Source organism: Scardinius erythrophthalmus (genome assembly GCF_964197995.2).
Source record: "Scardinius erythrophthalmus genome assembly, chromosome: 15".
NCBI classification, from domain to species: Eukaryota; Metazoa; Chordata; class Actinopteri; order Cypriniformes; family Leuciscidae; genus Scardinius; species Scardinius erythrophthalmus.
In genome coordinates this window covers 24757394-24776404 of record NC_138235.1, presented here as the reverse complement: position 1 = coordinate 24776404, position 19011 = coordinate 24757394, and the positions used below count along the sequence as shown (strand labels likewise).

At 41.5% G+C, this 19011-nt stretch overlaps 1 protein-coding gene across 2 annotated transcripts in view; it reads right to left on the bottom strand.

The window, feature by feature from the left end:
* rerea (arginine-glutamic acid dipeptide (RE) repeats a) overlaps positions 1-19011 on the bottom strand; it is a 103554-nt gene that overhangs the window by 37184 nt on the left and 47359 nt on the right. For both annotated transcript variants that reach the window (XM_081385715.1, XM_081385716.1), the window contains exons 4-6: positions 2827-2932; positions 1873-1969; positions 83-187 (exon numbers count right to left, since the gene is read on the bottom strand). In XM_081385715.1, the coding sequence (XP_081241841.1) occupies positions 83-187; positions 1873-1969; positions 2827-2932 (308 nt within the window). The remainder of the gene's footprint in view (positions 1-82; positions 188-1872; positions 1970-2826; positions 2933-19011) is intronic.

Below are 19011 nucleotides of genomic sequence, written 5' to 3'. Positions count from 1 at the left end.
TATTTGTAAAATATTGCAACAGAGGATCTGAAGACAGAACATGCCTGAGGAGGACTGATTACTGAAGTCAGTAAAGGCTTACCTGGTTTCTGGGTTATATCCTAAGATGTAGAAGAAAGAGTCGATTCGTGCTTTGAACTCCCTGGCAGCAAATATGTCAGAAAAGTGTGAAATGTTACATTTCCCCCTGCAAAGAAATAGAGCAAACAAATCAGTGTCATGGTGCAAATACATTTCCAGGTTTACTTGAAGGAATAGTTCACTCAAAACTCAAAAATGAATATTTGCCATTATTACTTACTAACCCTTTTATTTATTGAATACACCCAATATGCTGTTTTGTCATCATTTTCCTCCCACCATCAGTTTTATTTTGGGGTGAACTATGTCTTTAAGAGACAGTGTCTGAATACCGACATGTCTCGTCTAAGCTATTGCTATAGGTTTGTAAGTGCGGGTAATCTTGCGGGTTACAGTATTCCTGTATAGTTGTTTTATTAATGCCCTTTCCCTTCATCCTGTTAGACAAACAAAAGATACCGGACACCACAGGATTTTCAAGCAATGCAGAGTGAACAAAATCTATGAATTGTGACATTTTTACAATGCCCCCCTTCTGCACTTTACATTTTCGACATCAGGGGCCATCAAAATAATAGGCATTAGTGTGTTTGCACTGGTTCAATACCTTCCCCATAAGATGAAAGGAACATGAGGTTTGGAGCAGGAATTACGACATGCTAGCGGAATTCACTGAGTTTATCTAAAGCCCTGTAATAAGTCAAATCAAAGGGGTCTCTGTGCAGCAGAAGTTACAGCTAATTTGCCCTGAAATCAGTGGTTCAGAGCTGTGGCTGTGCGCTGCCTCCAGATGGTTTCAGTTAAGAGAGAGGAAAGGAAAGGAGGGAGGAAGAGAAAGAGAGAGGGGAAAATGCATCACTTGGGTAAAGACAGACTGAAAAGGTCTGGTTTCTTGACAATAAGCATGCCTGTGCTCTTTTTTCCTGAGCCATTTTCTCATCGCAAAAAAAAAATCATTGCTTTCAGTAATGCTTTGCATGCAGAATCGCTGTGAAATGGTTGTCTGTACTGAGACGGCCATTCCCGTAGTGAACTGAGAGGCTCAAAATGTCTGTTTACAGCTCTTAAATACTCAAGTCTTAGATCCCAGAGCATCTGTACCTGCCAGAGAATTCTTTAATGGCCATAAATCATCAGAGCTATTACTGGATTTTAAAAGGAATATTCACAATTTATTGGTGTAATCATTAGACTAGTTTTAACTTGAGTTGCCAGTATGAGTGTGACACAGAGTATGAATGCCAGTATAAGACATGTTTAATTAATTAAATGTATAAAAAAATGTGTTGGTATAAAAAATAAATTAATTGCAATTGTAAGTTTGATTTCCACGAATCAGTTCAAACTGCTTTTTTAACTGAATTTCAAAACTCAAAGTAGCTACTTGTTTGCACTATCCAAAAAGACCCTGTGCAGGGTGTTTCATATATTTAAATATAAACATAAGAATTATTATTGTTGTAATTCAAAAGGACACTATGAAGGATATATATATATATATATTTTTATATATATATATATATATATAAAAAATCTATGTTGTCTTCATTTAGTAAAAAAGACTTTCACTTCCAGTAAACATTTTGAATCTAATTGACTACACTTGATGGAATTTTACAGTTCTTTTGACTGGAAAAAATGTAACATTAATATTGATATTGATATAATCGTCAAAAGGCAAAAAAAAAATTGTTTTCCTTTATTAAGTGAACGTGCTGATACTACTGTGGATAAATGATTGAATTCCTGACCACAGTTGAATTTAATTGTGTGTGTGTGTGTGTGTGTTACCTGAGGGCAGCAGCATGATAAGTGTCCACATAGTCTGAGATGAAAAGCTCTCTGCTCTTAACCACGGGATCAGTAATAACCAGCTCACGACCAGAGTCTGGAGAAAGAGACAGAAAGCAGACACGGAGCGTGAGAGGCATCCAGACTGTCGCTAATAAAGACGCGCACACATAATAAACGCATGCGCGACACAAAAGAAACCAGACAGATGCACAGACACTTGTGCGGCTATGAAATATTACAGCTATAGACTTATAGACAATGACAGTAACAGTACAGTAGCTCTTGGAAATAAACAATAAAACTGAATAAAATTAAACAATGGGTTTCATCAACAACAAAAAAACAAACATTTAATGCAAATGGAAAAGCAAATGCATTAGATGCTAAACTGTATATTTATGGCTTTTCAGGTAAATATTTCCAATTACAAATGTCACAAAGATCCATCCAGACAGTGTTGGATGAACATTTGTCTTCAGATGGCATTAGCACAAATAACAATGGCCGCCATGTCAGACTAGTCAGTGGTGCAGCAGGTGGTGGCTGCTGCTCTCCAGAAGGCTGGCAATAATGCAGGCCTTCTTAATGCTTTATTAGAGTGCGGTGTGAATCAAAGTGCCAAAGACCCAGCCCGGCAGACCCCCTCAGCCTGTTATTACTGCCTGATGTGTGTATCAAGCTCAGATTTGCTGCTGATAGTCGGGAGAATGAGAGCTCCGAGGGCACATTACACTGAAAGTTATTTGCACTTCATGGCACCGCTATCGCTCTTGAGGGAGCGTTACCAGGGAAACAAGGGCAGGAGGGTGGTATTTTTTTCTGAATCCTCATTTATTTGAGATGCCGTTCTCTATGAAACTTCACAAACCAATAACCAGGGGTGGTTACATAAATGAGAAGGACTCTTCAAACAAAGTTCTTTGTTTTTTTCGACCATGATCACACACATACCGTTCTCATTGTTGCGGTCCTGCACCAGGTGCTGGTAGACGGAGTCAGGTACCTCAGACTGGCGGTAATACCATTTCACATTCATTAACAGATGGTCCCGTTTACTCTGAAAGAGAAAAATAAACATTCTGTAAAATAAACAGATATTGTTTGTTTGTTCACAGCGTCTCAAATTTGGCTCTTGGCAAACGTGAGTTTGTGCCACCACTGGGTTTATAGTTCTAGTCGTCCCGTGCCAAAAGCCCTTGGTGGAACAAAGTCAATTAAAAAGGGATTGAAGGCATTTCATTCTTTAATAAAGTAAATGGCTCCATGACCATGTGTGGGAGGGTGGTGAAGAAACATGGATGGGGCATATTTAGGTTACTAAAAACATCTATAAAAAAAAAAAAAAAAACGAGGCCAGCTTTGTCTAGCTAAACACATCAGTTGCCGCTCCCCCCTTTTCCACAGCTGCACTTTGAACTCTGCCACCCGCTGTCTATCCAAGGGACTGCACACAGTGCCAGTTTGCTTCAGTACCGCATAATGACCAGCAAGTGGCAGCACTGAGTCATGTCCAGACCTCCCAGAGGCACTTCCAAGAGGGGCCAGAGAAGGAGAAGAAAAGGGCAAAGCACTGTTTTTATTCCCTGACATGAAATATTTATTATCCTCTCACACGAAGCCAACTGACCATTCAAATGGTTTAAAAGGACATTAAAGAAACCACAGCTCAGCAGACACTGGCGACAAGACCCCCGGAGCAGCGGCCAGAAATCACAGTCATCTTTAACATGACTACAGATTACCACATTCCCCACAAAAGGCCGAGTGTGTGCCACCGCGCCAGCCTAGTGGGAAAAAAAACATCCAGGGTGGATCAGAGAGCCAAGGGTCTTTTTTTTATTGAAAGCCTGATTCACTTCATGCAGCTCTGGCTTCTAAAAGGGGGTTGGGGAGTGGGGGGCTGAGCTCATTGTAGAGATATTTCAAGACTCCTACATTTTCTGAGATCACTGGAAAATACTAGGAGAGCAGAAATTAAAATACAGAAATGTTCAAACAGAATGCCCTCTTTTCAAATTGCCCACTAAACAAGGTAAACGTGAAAGAATCCTTGGCATTAAAGACCATGAGTAAGAGTAATCTAGGCTAAATTAAAATGTGTGCTGATATGGTATTGTTGAGATGGTTACAACCCAATTTAAATAAGATTAAAGGCGCTCTCTGTAACTGGGCCACTTGTATGTGTCATCAGAGGTGTTGTCAGTGCTTATTACACCGCAGATGGGGAGACAACCTGTGCTCCTCCAGGGTATTTCAGAGCTTTCAGTGCCTTGGTTCAGCTCCTGCATTAACATTAAACCTATAAAACACTCAAGGCTTTGAGAACAAATGCATACTGTTTGATAAGATATTTGTGCTGTCCAAACAGATCCCTGTGGCCGAATCGTGCAACCTTTCCTGTCGCTCTAGAGCTGGAAATTACTGTTTCATTATCAGACCCTAATTATGTTTGCATGTTACACTGAACAGATCACTGTGCAGAATCAAATTATCAAGATAAGCACTCTGAGGCGGAGAGAGGCAGCCAAACTGAGGCAGCGGTGAGGAGCCTATTACAATTACAATGCTGAATTGATTAGTGACATTCCACACAGCATTCCCTTCCTTCCCCGAGTTGCTCCTCATCCGGCTGATCCCAGCACAGCTTAAAGCCACCTCTCCAAACACATGACTGAATTAAGACTGCTCGAGGGGCCTGCCAGCTTACTTATAAACTAGGTCTCAGTCAGTGATGGAGACACTAAAGGGAGAGATTTCCCCTCCATCAGAGGAGCGAGGCATACCACAGGAGAACGGAGGGGGTAGTGGTGGTCTGCCCGCTCTCTCCTTCACTCTATAATGGCTGTGCGTGCGGCTTCCTTTGTCTGTTCGTTGAGCTCTAAACCTGGGAGTCTGTCTGTCTGTCTATTCAATCATCTATCTATCTCCATGTAAATGGAGCAAAATGCACAAGAGAAACCCAGATCCAATCCAAACATGCCTATTGTAATGCCCAACACTTCATTCATGATATAAGCACGACCTAAAGAGGGCAGAAGAGAGAAGTGAGAAATGTTAGAAGCATGGGGGATGTAGGGCGAGACAAACAGCGCGGGCAGCACTAATTACAGCACAGCCAGTGTAAGAGTCCAGTGAGAGTGCTATAAGAGGCTGAAGCTGGACTTTATGAGGTCTGGCCAGAGGGGGAACAGAGCAGGGTGGAGTCTACCAGGGGTGTTAAGCAGACTCCACCGGCACGCCAACAGCTGGGCTTTCCACAGGGAGCTACTGTGCTAATAATAACCTGATGTGTGGCACACATCACAGAGAAAAGATGTGTGAGGACTATTCATTAGTGATGTGAGAATTAAAGAGCTGCACACAGAAGCGGGCTCTTGAGCCATGCTTGGACAGAGAACCGAGGTGGTAATGAGAGGAAAATTACACGAAGCGAATGCTTGCGCACACGCCGTTTGAATTAGTCACGGTTTATTACATGCTATTGCTGAAGGTACCAACTCGGATACAACCGCCGTGGCATAACCTCCACCCCTGTGACCTGAGGCTGCGTGTTGGCGGCTGACATTTTGTCTGTTTAGCGTAATCATTAAATATGGCGGCAGCTGCAGCAGCGGTGGCAGGTCTTATCTGCAGCTTGAAGCGGTCACATGGCTCCCACATTAACAGGAGAGGGTAAAACAACCACAGCGCAGGCCCTCGCACTCTCTTCTCACATAACCAACCCGCAGCTAAGCAAAGCCAGACCCTGAAGCTCTCCACCTAGAGCACATTAACAGGAAATGTGTGTTTATTTTCAATTTCAACGTTGTGCTTTTCTGTCATCCGGCACCAAAACTCTCTCCGGTTTTCTTAACCAAACCGGGCTCAGACTGCAGTGGAACCGAAGAAAAGCAGGGGTTTTCACACTTCCTGGAGAAGGTGGTGGTGGAAAATGGTTTCTTGAAGGCTGTGGCCCGTGATCATGTTGCAGGAAAGGTATGCAAATAATCCAAATGGCTTGAGTGCAGAAATTCAGGCTTGTTTTCCCGGCATGCATACATGTTGGTGGCATCAAGGGGGACAGATCTATGCTCAACAAAACGTAATATGATTAGTGAGGAGCAGGCAGACAGGAAGGGCTCACTCTCTCAAGCATGATGGATGTGCACACAGAGACCGTTTCCGCCCATAAGCTTGCTCTCTCTTTAACTGCCTCTCAGACATAGACCAGACGCAGCTCTCTCCATATACACACACAAGCACTTCCATCTGGACCTCAGCTCACAGCTGTATGTGCCTGAGTGACAAAGAGAGGAAAAACGCGTTGTTGTAGGCCCCAAAACAGCCCTGTGAACAAAAAAGTCCAATGTGAACAAAGACATGTAGCATGCTCTTCCCTTTTTTAATAAATAAAAAGAAGTGTCTCAAGGAGACTCCTTTCGGCTCGAGCAGTTGAAGAACAAATGTGCTGCCCTGCCACAGTCAGACTGAAACTAATAATGGTAAACAAGTGCTGATGACATGTTTCTCCCCTGCAAAAGCCTGTGTACAGATTACTCCTCCGCCTGTCTACAAGCACAAATGGAGGGAGGGAGAGAGTCACAGCTGTGATGTCGGCACAGTCAGGACCTTTATGCTGCTAAACACCGGGCCCCTCTCTCTCCCTCTGCTGTTTAGATATTAAATCTCGACTCGCTTTGAACAAAGTCTGCCCATCTGTCAGCCACTCTCTATATTGGATTTGATGAGCATTAGGCAGTTCAAAGGGGGAGATTTTTAGTGTAACAAAACCAGGATAAAACTGCACCCCCCCAACCTTGTGACACCAATCCACTCATGTTAGCTCTGCTCCAAAACCTAGTGAAGCGGTCTAGGTAACATTTCAAGGCATGTTCTCAACACAAAGGCAGACAGCACCATTATGCAACCTTACTAAGACGTTATTTTAGCCTAATTCTTAAAGTCGGTCCCAGAACCTAGTGAGCCGCTTCACTGTCCAAATGCACCGCCTACATTAGAGCTTTCTAACCGAAATGGAACCTCAATAGTAACCGGTTGGGAACAAATCTACATTGGAAGCTTGTCATAGAAAGCATTGCCAAAACAAAGAGCACAAGAATAAAGGCAATGTGTTTGGAATGACATTGTACTTTCATGTAAACTACTGTTTGGTCATTAAGATTTTCTTTCTTTTCTTTTGCTCACCAAGGCTGCATTTATTTAACCAAAAAATACAATAAAATTATTCTGAAAAAATATTACAATTTAAAAGGACCGTTTTCTCTTTTTATTTTTAATACATTTTGGAAAAGCTGAATTTTCAGCAGCCTTAACTCCAGCCTTCAGTGTCACATAACACTGATTTCTTATTATCATCATCAATGTTGAAAACAGTTGTGCTGCTTAATATTTTTGTGGAAACATGATGCATTATTAGGTAACATGATTTTTTTTGTTTGTTTTTCAGGATCCTTTGAATAGAAAGTTCAAAAACAGAAATGATATGAAATAGAATGCTTCCTACTGAGGCTGCTCACTCATTTGGCGGTGGCTAGAGTCGTGCTGGGTGTACAAATAACGCTAATTAAGATCTCACTGCTGCTGCTGCATCCATTACACCAGACTCAACAGCACAGCAACACTTATAACACTCAACTCTCTGCACTTCACATAATCTCCCTGTCTCTATTTCCTCGCCCTGATTCTTGATCTCACAGGCTATTTCCTGTAGCTGGCCGTTGGGCGATATCACATCAGGTGTGTTTGATATGAAGAGGCAGTGGCTGTGATGTGTATCACAGCGTGTGTTGGGTTGCTACACACAGCAGGTGTGACCGGCTCATATCCCTTCCCCCCTTTTCCTCTTTCAAAACTCAACCCCTCACTCAACCCCCCACCTGGTACTCAAACTCTTCAGTTACTGACTGAATGCTGGGGGCTGGACATGAAAGGAGGGGGTGTTTCCTGAGACGTGATTGACAGCAGTCTCCAGGCAAACAATGGGTGGAAAGACAACGTTAATATTTAAAAGGTTGTTATTGTATTGCAATAAAGGAACAATTTTTCCTTCACAAGACAATGATGGTACAGCTCTATTGTTCTCATAATGTTTTGTTGTGGGAGACATTAAAAGATGCAAACCAAAGGCATTTTTCAATATGCTTAAAACAATGTACCATAAAAATGAATGCTTTTATCTGTAAGAAACAATCTGTTAGAAACAATCAGAAAAACATGTTTGCAGACTGATAAGATACCCGCATAGTTTCTAAAATAACTAAATACAGACAGCTCTTTCTTCCTTCAGTCATGGTTGTTTTTGAGTGATCCAGACAATAGAAGGAAATGAAGAGCTCTGAATACAGCTATCGATAACAGGCCAAATCATACAGCTTTGCACACACACACACACACACACACAAACATTCAATGTCGCAGCTCAATCGACAGCGCCCAGACAAAATTACTTAAATTAGTCACATGTGAATTTGCAGCCTGAACTAAATTTAATTGTATTATTTTGCTGTATCCAGTCCCATCCAACACAATAAATAGACATAACGCCTTACTATTGTATAGACGTCCCTGTCGGCACTCGACAAACAGTCCAAATTGTCTGATTCATAAACGACTCTTATGAGCAGGTTCTTTTTTAAAAAGATTCACAAACTCTTAAAAATTACTTATTACATACTTACAGAATGCTTATTGAATTAAGTTTTGACTTGCTTACTGACTGAAAACGTGTACATAACATTCAAGTGTTTTGCTGTAATGTAAATGTAAATAAAAAATGTAAAAAAAAAAAATTACAAAAGTTCTTTTACATTAAGGAAAACGTGTAAATTAGGTAAAAAAAAAACAAAATGTATTAAAAAATATACATTTAATATGCAATTAAGACCAGTTTTGGAGGGTAATCATTTAGCAGCCTATTCAAAGTCTACTGTTACCACTGGCGAATTCATTTTCCTTGGATTTGACCTCTTCCTTCGTCTTAAGTAACATCTTATCTAAAACCTGACTGTGCCAGCCCTAAATGGCTGCTGACAGCATAGATTTATGGACTGAAGCAGTGCGACTTGGAGGAGAATGCCTGCGAGCTCAGGGGACGCCGGATCTGTGTTCCTGACCTCAATGGTCACTGTCGTAGTATAGAGTTACTCCATAATTCTACAGCTCCCTGACACAACCTTGTCACACGGCCGGTGAGATAATGTACTACAAGAGCACAAGCCTGGCGAACAGCCTCCCAGAAATGTGAAACATCTCAAAACATTTGAGCACAAAGGCAAAACACATGAGCCTGTGAGCTTATCCAGTCCTGAAATCTGTAGAGAGCGACGGCGGATCAGTCGCACAAGCAGCGGACTCAGTTTAGCCTTGAGTCCCTGCTCATGTCTCTGCACTTCCTGAATGAAAGCAGAGAGAGACACAATGCGCTGCCTTGTTAGTGTGGCCTAATGACTGGGTCGTTTCACTTGCCGGGGAGGGGAGCAGCCATGCATTCATAGATAAACACAGACAGGATCATGGTAGGGTGAAAAGGGCTGAAGCACAGGCATTGGTTGCAGCAAGAGTTAAACGAAGAAATAGCATGTTTACGAGACTGACATATGAATGAAGCACAAGCTGTGGGGCCTTTTTGTTAGGATACAGATCACAGAGAGAGAAAAACATGCCGTGTATGTGTTTAAATGTGAACCATGCCTGGTTGGCTGGTTAATCCCAGCATCGAGGCTGCAGCATGGGCCGCTGAGCAGTGCCGGGTGTGATGGAGCGCGGTAATGGAAGGCAGGAAATGAGAAGTCTTGGTTAAGCCACGGCTAATCGATCAGTGTGTTTGGGCTAGAGCGAGCCAGGCTGATGCAGGGAAAGCGGCTTGTGGTAACAGGCGCTGCGCAAACCCTTCCTCTCTCTTCTGCGCAGCTATACTCTAGCACAATGGTCTTTGTTCTGCTCTAGCTCTAATTGCTCCGTTGATTCACTTGGGTTTTGATTATTTGATTGGGCTGATTACAGCGTTCACCTTTCATTGGCCAGTCGACGATTGCGGACTGAGTACAAGAGCAGGTTTTGTATATTTGTGAAGCTGTTTGGGTTTAGGTGAAATAAAGAGAGAGAGAGAAAGAGAGCAAAAGAAACTGATTTAACTCTGCCATCGGCTAACAGCAGTTGATGGAAATATTTATAAAAAGTCTAGCTGTTCCAAAACCTAGTCTGCTGTCTAGGAAGATAGCATTTAAATTAAAATACTGTCATCATTTACTCACCTTTATGTTATTGTAAATCTATTTGACTGTCAGTGGATCACAAAAGAAGAATTAAAGAACCGTTTTTGCCCAGTGAATTTAAGTCAATGGTGTCCAAAACAACACTAGAACCCATTTATTTCAGTGCATTGACCAAAGAAAGAGAGAAAACGACAAGTGAGTAAATAATGAAAATTATTTTTATTTTTGGTTGACTATCCCTAAAGTCATCATAAGCACCTCCCGCTATAACAGATGTTCTAAAAGGTATGCAGCAACTTCATGCTGCCTTCTAAGACTACTTGTTTTGTTCAGATTCTAAGGCAGCATGAATACTTTGCGGAAAAGCTGATCCCAGAATTCACTGCAACAAGCTCAGTGTCATATTTCATAAAAAAAAAAAAAAAACATATCAATAAATTTTTTTTTATCTATTTATTGTTATACCAACAATAAGACTAGATTGTGCTGAGAAATTAATGAAAATGATTATTAATTAATGATTAATAATTAAATGTTTTAATGATACCAGACAGTGCATTAACAGCCCTAAAATACAAATACATAAAAATACAACAACAAAAATCACTGATAGAGTAAAAATACTGAAAAGACAAAAATTAAAATAAAGTGGCATTAAAATTCAAAACCATAATATCTCTGCTTATGAGGTTTCATTTCAGTTTGTATGCTGCTTTAGAAGGCAGATTCCTACGCAGACAGCAATGTATATAACTAGATGTGTCACAGAGCTATCATTTTTAAAAATGAAGCTATAAAGAAAGAGAAACAAAAAATGCTGATTCTTACAAATCCTGACTGCCTGACAATGATACTCAGCGGGAAGTAGTCTTTACCAAGTACACTCTAGTGGAAGAAGAATCAGGAAAATAAGGAAGGACAAGAGCACAATTCCCATCCTCACTTGCGATTCATCACACACTCCTTTTACCCAGCATCCTCCCACACTGGGTTTTCTTTCAAACATCAACCTCTGCAAATATTTAGTCTCTAATATCTTTCAAATAAAGGAGCCAAAGCATTAAACAGGATGGCAGAGGGACAGATCCGCATACTGATCCAGCTCACGCATCCTAAGAGGTGGGCAAACGCTCAACGATCTAGGAGGACCGTGGCGCAAGGTCCTTAGGATGAGTCGGGGAGTGTGTGTGTGCAAAGACAGACGGAAAACTAACTGGCCTGCGACATGCCAGCTGGAGCACCGCCCTCTGGCTCGACGGGCGGTGCTGTACCCGGTGGCCGAGGGAAATTATCGCTGACAAATATTCATACAAACACGACATAGATACAGGAAATACATCTGAATGACAACGCACTTACTCATGTAGACAGACATGCGCACATGTAGCCTCATTCCCTATACGTTTAGATTTTAATGAGCATGTGTGCATGGCTGAAAGGGCTCCCTACAGTGCGGAGGGGGAGAAATAAAGAGGAGCGCCACAGGAAGCTGCTTATCTGTGCTCCAGACTGTCAATCTGCCACAGGAGCCCTGCACTACAGGCATGAGGAGAGATCATCTGCCTTCTCCAATCCCTCTGTCCTCTTTAATTACACACCCGCACCACGTACAAACACACACACGCGGGACCGCGCATGCGCACAACTTCACAGCGACAAAGAAGAAACAATGCAGATCTCCTTGTTGAGTCTGGCACACCGGCTTCAGCTCCGCATCAAGGAGAAGACGAAATTAATATCTCTCATTGGGATGAGGAGAAAGGCTGCTGGAGTTGAAGGGTCATATGGCTGACACGGTCACACTCCCAGCATGCATCTTTCAGCTGTATTTCAACCCTTACTCACTTGCAACAAAAGCAAACACATCTCTACCGGCAGCCACCAAGTCCGTTCTTTGTTTTAGAGTGCCTACACAGCCTTGCCAGATAAGAGCTGAGGTCAATCTAATTAGACGTAATGGGTGGCAGCGCACTCACACACACACAAAGACACAAACGCACGCACGCATACAGAGGCAGGCATGCAACCACGCAGACAATTTCCCATGCGCTAAAATGTGAGCATATGGTCGGGGGAGGGCTGCAGAGACATCAGCCATTTGACATTTTCATCAAGTACCGTAGTACATTTGGAGTAAACTGATATCTCAATAAGCAGAGCGAGGTATCGGCCTCCACTGCCGAACTCATGTCAAATCAAACCTCTACTAGATTAAAATGAAAAGAAGAGGAGAAACATCTGCGTGCGTTAACGTCTGCCGAGATGAAGGACGACGCAAAGTGGGGGTGACAGCTCAATGTGGTCTTCAGTCTATGAGTGTGTGTTGTGAAGGGGGTGTGGTTATTGATGGCACCCGGCTCAGCATTATTAGTGCAGCGGTCGGTAAATTTTCCCTCCAGCCTTTTGCAAAAGGTCCGCCCACACACTAGCCAATGAGCTTCAAGCTGGATGACTGACAGCCCTAAACAGCCAGTGGCGGAGAGGCAGAGAGAGACCATGAGGTGATAAAGCGCTATCAGAGCCGTTTTGTGTATGATGACTGAAAAGCACTGTTTGTTTGCAAGCCTGCTGAGATTTACAACCATTTGCACTGCCCCTCCCTGCATTTGTTTTTCTTTCTTGCTGTATTTTTTCCCGTCCTCACTTTCTCTCTCTCTTTGCCTGTGTAGAGTGCTGCGTGCACGGAGGACATTTTCCAGCCCACTGTGATGATATTGATTGCAGAGCCTCCCCTGATTGCAGCCTGAAGTATTGACCAGCCAGCTCTCCTAGAAGCAAACAAACATGCATGCAACCTACACAAAGTGTGTGTGTGAGTGATTACACACTGTCAAGCCCCATGTCGAAACGCTCCACAAGGAGAGTGTAAAAGCCCAGAGCTCCTGCGCTCTTTTGCTTATTGGTTCCAGTGACAGCCACTGGGCAATAGGAGTCTGCTGTTTTTCTTATTACCATCTTACTTTTGCAACAATTTTATCCTTTTTAAAAAGGACTGCATTCTTGGAAAACCATCAAGAAAGCAGCATTGAGACAGAAAATCTCATTCTCATCACTCATCTAATCCAACTCACAGGCTCTCCACAATGACCCTGATCTAACAGCTCACACTCTACCCTAATGCACTAGCACTCCCATTACCCATAATCCCACAATACAGCTCTCTAATTAGACCTGCATTTCTGTGCGATTTCCACGGAAAAGAGTGCACGCTCCTGCACACAGGTGGTGTGCATTAAGAAAATTTTAAAGCTAAAAATATACAAATACTTCCTTTTTAGCACAACAATAAGCATGCCATGCACAATATGGGCAAAGCATGCAAAATGGAGTGACAGAAAATAATGCAAGTATAAAATATGACATGACATCAAAAGTTTACTGTATTTACTGTAGTAGACATTCCCGGTTTTACTGTGCATTAAATTACACTTTTTCTTACCAAAAAAAAAAAAAAAAAAGAAAGATTTTTACTCAGCAAGGATGATTTAAATAGATCAAAAGTGACAAACATTTATAATGTTTATAATAGATTTCTATATCAAATAAATGCTGTTGTTTTGAATTTCGATTCATCAAAGAATCCTGATTTTTTTTTTTTTTTTTACAAGAATATTAAGCAGCACAACTGTTCAACTTTGACAATAATAAGAAATCTTGGGCACCAAATCCGCATATTAGAATTATTTCTGAAGGACCAAGTGTCACTGAAGACTGGGAGTAATGATGCTGAAAATAGAGCTTTGCAACCAAAAATGACATTTTAAAATATATTCAAATAGAAAGCAATCATTTTAAATTTAATGTTTCACAATATTACAGTTTTTGCTGTATATTTCATCAATTCCAAATCCAACCATGGTAGACAATAAACTTTTCAAAAACTTTTGAACGGTAGTGTGCATCCTATTTCATATATACATAAAAATGTAATAACTTGATGTCATGCCTTTACTACTGATGTCACCTACGGCACACAAATATTATTTGAGCAAAACTGCATTCATGTCTCACTCTATTAAATGAAATGACCACTTTTCACAATCCAACAATCAATTTCCAATGGATAAATTTAAATCCCACTACATTTTCCTCACAGAACATGGTTTCACTCTAAAAACTATCAAAATTTGCCTGTAAAATGGCTTTAGACTTCTGAAGTAGAAGTTCTCCCTGGGCAAATGAAGAACAACATCTCATACAATTAAGTATGTCAAGAGCTGTCAGAGATTGCTCTTACTACATGAAACGCATAATGTGATATTACATATATGGTGACTGGCATGATTTGAATGCCTCAGTGTATAAATCAGTCATATCGTAGAATATAAAGACGGTATTTGCCAAGAATATGTGCGACTGCATGATATAATTCTCACGTCTTGCCTGTAATTCTTAAAATTTTCATGCCTAAATGTCAACCTCCCACACACAGTTCTCTAATGGCTGCCGGTGAGAGTGGTTTGACAGCGCTGGCTTATGATCGTTACAGTGTGTCGATGCCCTAGATCACGAGAGACTGTAGAGCTCAAACCACTTCCACTCACTCCTCTCTATACCCCCTCTCTCTTCGTAAACCTTTATATACACTAAATCCCTTCCATCCATCCAGCCATGGTCGGAAAGAAAGAGTAAAATAAAGAAAAAAAGGCAAGGTTGAAGCCATAAACCCCTGATATTATGCCTGCTCTGGCTACCACTTGGCATTTAAATGCCATTTGTGGCAGCAAACAGTTCACACTTAATTACAGCGAGCAAGCAGCTGTAGCGGCCAGCCTTTCCACACTGAAGCAAGCTGGGCAGCCAGCACCAGCCCTTTCAACTTCCCATGCCGCTAAAAGAGAGCTCACCTTTTAAATACTAAATTGGCCCACTGCTCAGAACATCTCAGCGAGGGTTTCCCGGCTTCTGAGATGTTGGCCAGCGCCTCGGTTCTTCAAACACTCCACCATCAGCCTGTCCTGCTGCCCCAGCGGTGCCTATAATCAATTGGCCTTTATACAGCACCATAAGCTCTGCCTTTGCTTTAGTGTGACACACACACACAGATAGAGGCCTCCCCTGCACTCTAAACCTGCTTGGATGACGTGTTGCACAGAGATGTTACGAAGGCGTCTCTGCCACTATCAGACCGAATCGACCTTGGAAAGGTAAAAGGAGAGGGAAAAGGGGAAAAAAAGATTTAAAAAAAAGATTTAAGAGCCGTTCCATTTTTACCACTGTAAAAATTCCAGTTTACCCCTGTAGGTGACTCACAAAGATCCCATGCAATGAATTAATGTCACCGACATACATACCAATTGACCCTTCGCAGGGAGCTTGATTGACAGGCGATCTAACCAATCATAATCCGCCATCCGCCATTTTGTCCGACAAAGCAGTCAGGAGAGATAGCAGATTAACATGGGAGGATTTGAACTTGAAAAACGGAGTGTACTGACGTCTTTCCGCGGTTAAAACAACAATCCTTCTTATGTTCATTTATGTTTATTTGATGCTATAAATGAACTAGAAGGAAGAGATGATTGGTTCACGAGCAGCTTTAACTGATGCTCTACAGCGATCTGTCAGACACATTTAAGAGCCACAAAACGGTATGTATCGTTTAAATTTCTTTTAAAAAATGACCAAAGGTGAGACTTTAATATGTTTAATATCAAAAGTAACCAAAAAGTAACCTGGTCTGTCCTGTCTGTCAGCGTGTTGTCAGTGTCCTCTCTGCTCCACGATGTATTTTTCACTGCGTGAGAACCATAGGTGAGAACATGGTGTGTGCGTGAGAGCAGCGTAGCTTGTCGGGCATAGCGACAGTAACTAAGGGGGGGCGGGTCTTTGCGAAGGGTCAATTGCATCTATTTAAAGCAATTCATCTCAGTGTTTTTTGTAAATATTTGTGTAAATATGCATGCAAATATGTTCAATACAATTTGTCATATAAATAGACTTATTTAAGTGTCATGTAACTTAAGTAGCCTACAAATTAACAGGGTTGTGGCCGAATAACTTAGAATTAGGGGTGTCGCAATATACACCCCTAATTGGGTGTATATTGCAGTATTGGTAAAAACTGTATTATTTCGAATGAAATTAATATTTTCATAAGGATAATGTACATTTATAATGCTAATGATAAAGATATCACAATATATCGTTATTGTGAATCCTTTTGGCCACGATAACGGTGTAATGAAAAAGCTGATACTGTGACAGCCTTACTTACAATGCAATACATTATATTTCACAACACAACATATTCTAAGACAATATCATAACTAGACTGATTAAAACTCTGCATCTCATATGGGTCCATTGTGTATTTCATATTAATGCCTTGACATAACATTTGCCCAACTGATTGGCTGAAAGGCCAGTTAAGCAAAATAAATTCTTGAAATATAATATTTAAATTTGGAGAAAAAAAAGTTGCAGGGTGCACCTACCAACATAAGTGCCCTGGCTGTTCTCTATATCAGATGCTAATCCAAGGACTTGCATTGTGCTTGGTATTTCCTAACACGTGACCAAGCTCAACCTGTTTGCTCCTAAAACATCAGGCCAGAGGAACAGACAGTTCAAGACCAAAGTAGGAGGAAGAAACACTTCACCTGTGAGAGACGAACCGAGGACAGATATTGTGTCGGAGCATCACACAGATGCGCAGCAGCAGCTCACATATTTCTGAGTGGCACTGGGAACGTCAGAGAGCATGTGTGTCACACCAGGAGACTGGGGTCTTAATCGGTCTCAGCTAGTTACACACACACACTCCATATCACCTTCCAGGCAGGTCTACACATTAAATCAGCCCATTTCATCTTCAGAGGTAGGGAAGAGTTTTTTGCATCTCCTCGACAGCATGGATCAGCCTCGGACGTGTGTCCGGCACACGAAGAACATTATAAATGGAGAGCATGGCCTCGTCTTCTAACATGCCCGCAGGCACACATTTATCAGTATCACCAGTCAGCGGCAGAGCTTCTTCCAAGAAAGGAGAAAGAAAAAAGAAAACAAACATTCTCAACATGTAAGTGTGCAGAAAATTATCTGGTGCTCTTTCTCTCTCTATCTCATTACTTTTTCTTAAAGCTATAAAGAGCTATTCTGCTACAAATGGCTCAGGCATAACGGCAATCTATAAATGGGATGTTAAGTTCAATAGCCCAAGGTTAGAGGCTGAGAGAGCGAGAGCACTTCATTGCACTCTGCATTGTTCTTTCAAGAGTTCAGATGAGTCTGGTCTCAGCAGACGGCTGAAGCATCAAGCACTATTTATGAACTTCGTCCTGGCATGAAGGTGAAGAGAAAAATAGAAAACAATAATAAAACATTCTGTCCATGATAGGAATCCATATCTGGCTCTTTTGGTATCACACTCTTTCTGGAATCTGCCGCAATTGATTTGAATTAATTTTGACAAATAAACAGATTTGGAAAATACAGAGCTTGTGGGTTCAGCTGTGAGACAGAGTCAGCAATGGGGTATTACATTTGGGAAATAGGCAGTAATAACAGCAAAAAGCCCAAAGTATACATAATTTTTTCCATGTACACTAAGGATGTGTATAGTGTGTGTGGTAAATTTCATCATTAGCATAGTGCACTTGGACTGTATGCGCAGCCAGACTAAATACGCTCATCTCACACATGAGCGAGATGTTTTTCTTGAATTATTTTAATTTTACATGTTTTTTTTAGGTTGCTCATAAGGTGGTAACACTGTCCTGGGTTGTTTCACAATCACACAAGAAACTAAAGAGACGGAGCAACTACTCAAGACGCAACAAAAATGGACTGCGTTGACAAGTACTTGTGTGAGGGGGTTAAGAGATTTCAAAAACTGTGCGCAAAAACACGCCATAGCTCAATTATGACTGTAATGTAAATGTTATTCATATAAAATACTTTAGCAGCCTCGGTCGTTCACAGCAAGCCTGCTGCACAAAAACAAGCTCTGAAACGTGTCTGAGATGTGTGACAATTAGCCCACAGGTAATACGACAACATAAAAAAGATGCTTAAAAAAAAAAATCACCTTCAAGCATTCACACAAACACTACTAGGCATAAAACAGACATCTTTAAAGCCATTGTGATGAAACAAGAGGGAGAATGCATACAGAAAAGAAGGGGAATGAATAACATGAGGGGCGTGAAGATGGAGGACTGGAATTTTCAAGCGCCTTATATTTCCCATCCTCCTCAGGCCAAAAAGCCCTCCCACTCTCCCCTCTAGAATTTTTTTTTCGTCTTCAGCGAGAGCTAATTTGCAACATGTGTTCTTTAATGGAGAGAGCCACCCGATGGAAGCATGTGAACTCGATACCACTGTAAATCTCCACTTCCACAGCTTTTTTTATTGGCATGTCACACTTTGGACAAGCTGGAAATTACACTCGGTGAACTGAGAAGCAGTGCCGAGACACTCTAGAAAGGCGGGGAAGAAAAGGAGAGGAAAAGAGACAGATGAGAAGGAAGCGGCGTAAGGTGCTGCGAGTCAGAGAGAGGACCGCTAGTCGTGTCAGGAAGGGAGGATCCAATTACACTGCAGCCAGGCAAAGCACATGTGTTTGGAGAACAGGATTGTTGCAATAAATATTGGCCATGCAAAGACTGCATAACGCACTTGGCTGATACACAACATGAAGCAAATTACTTGGAGGCAAATATCAATTACAATGTTTCAGTTAACAAGAACAGGAAATCTAACTGGGGAATAAAAATGATAGTGTTTGGATTGGGGGGGAATAATTTCAATCTCAACTATAATTGTTGTGAGAAACAAACTTTTTTTCAATTGTAATTAAAATGCTGAGGATTACACTAGTACAATAGTAGTTTTATCACAGTGTGATTGGGAAAGTGTAAACATTGCCTCCATGTTGGTATTTTTGTCAATTTATTTCTCTTTGACATCAAAGCGGACCAGA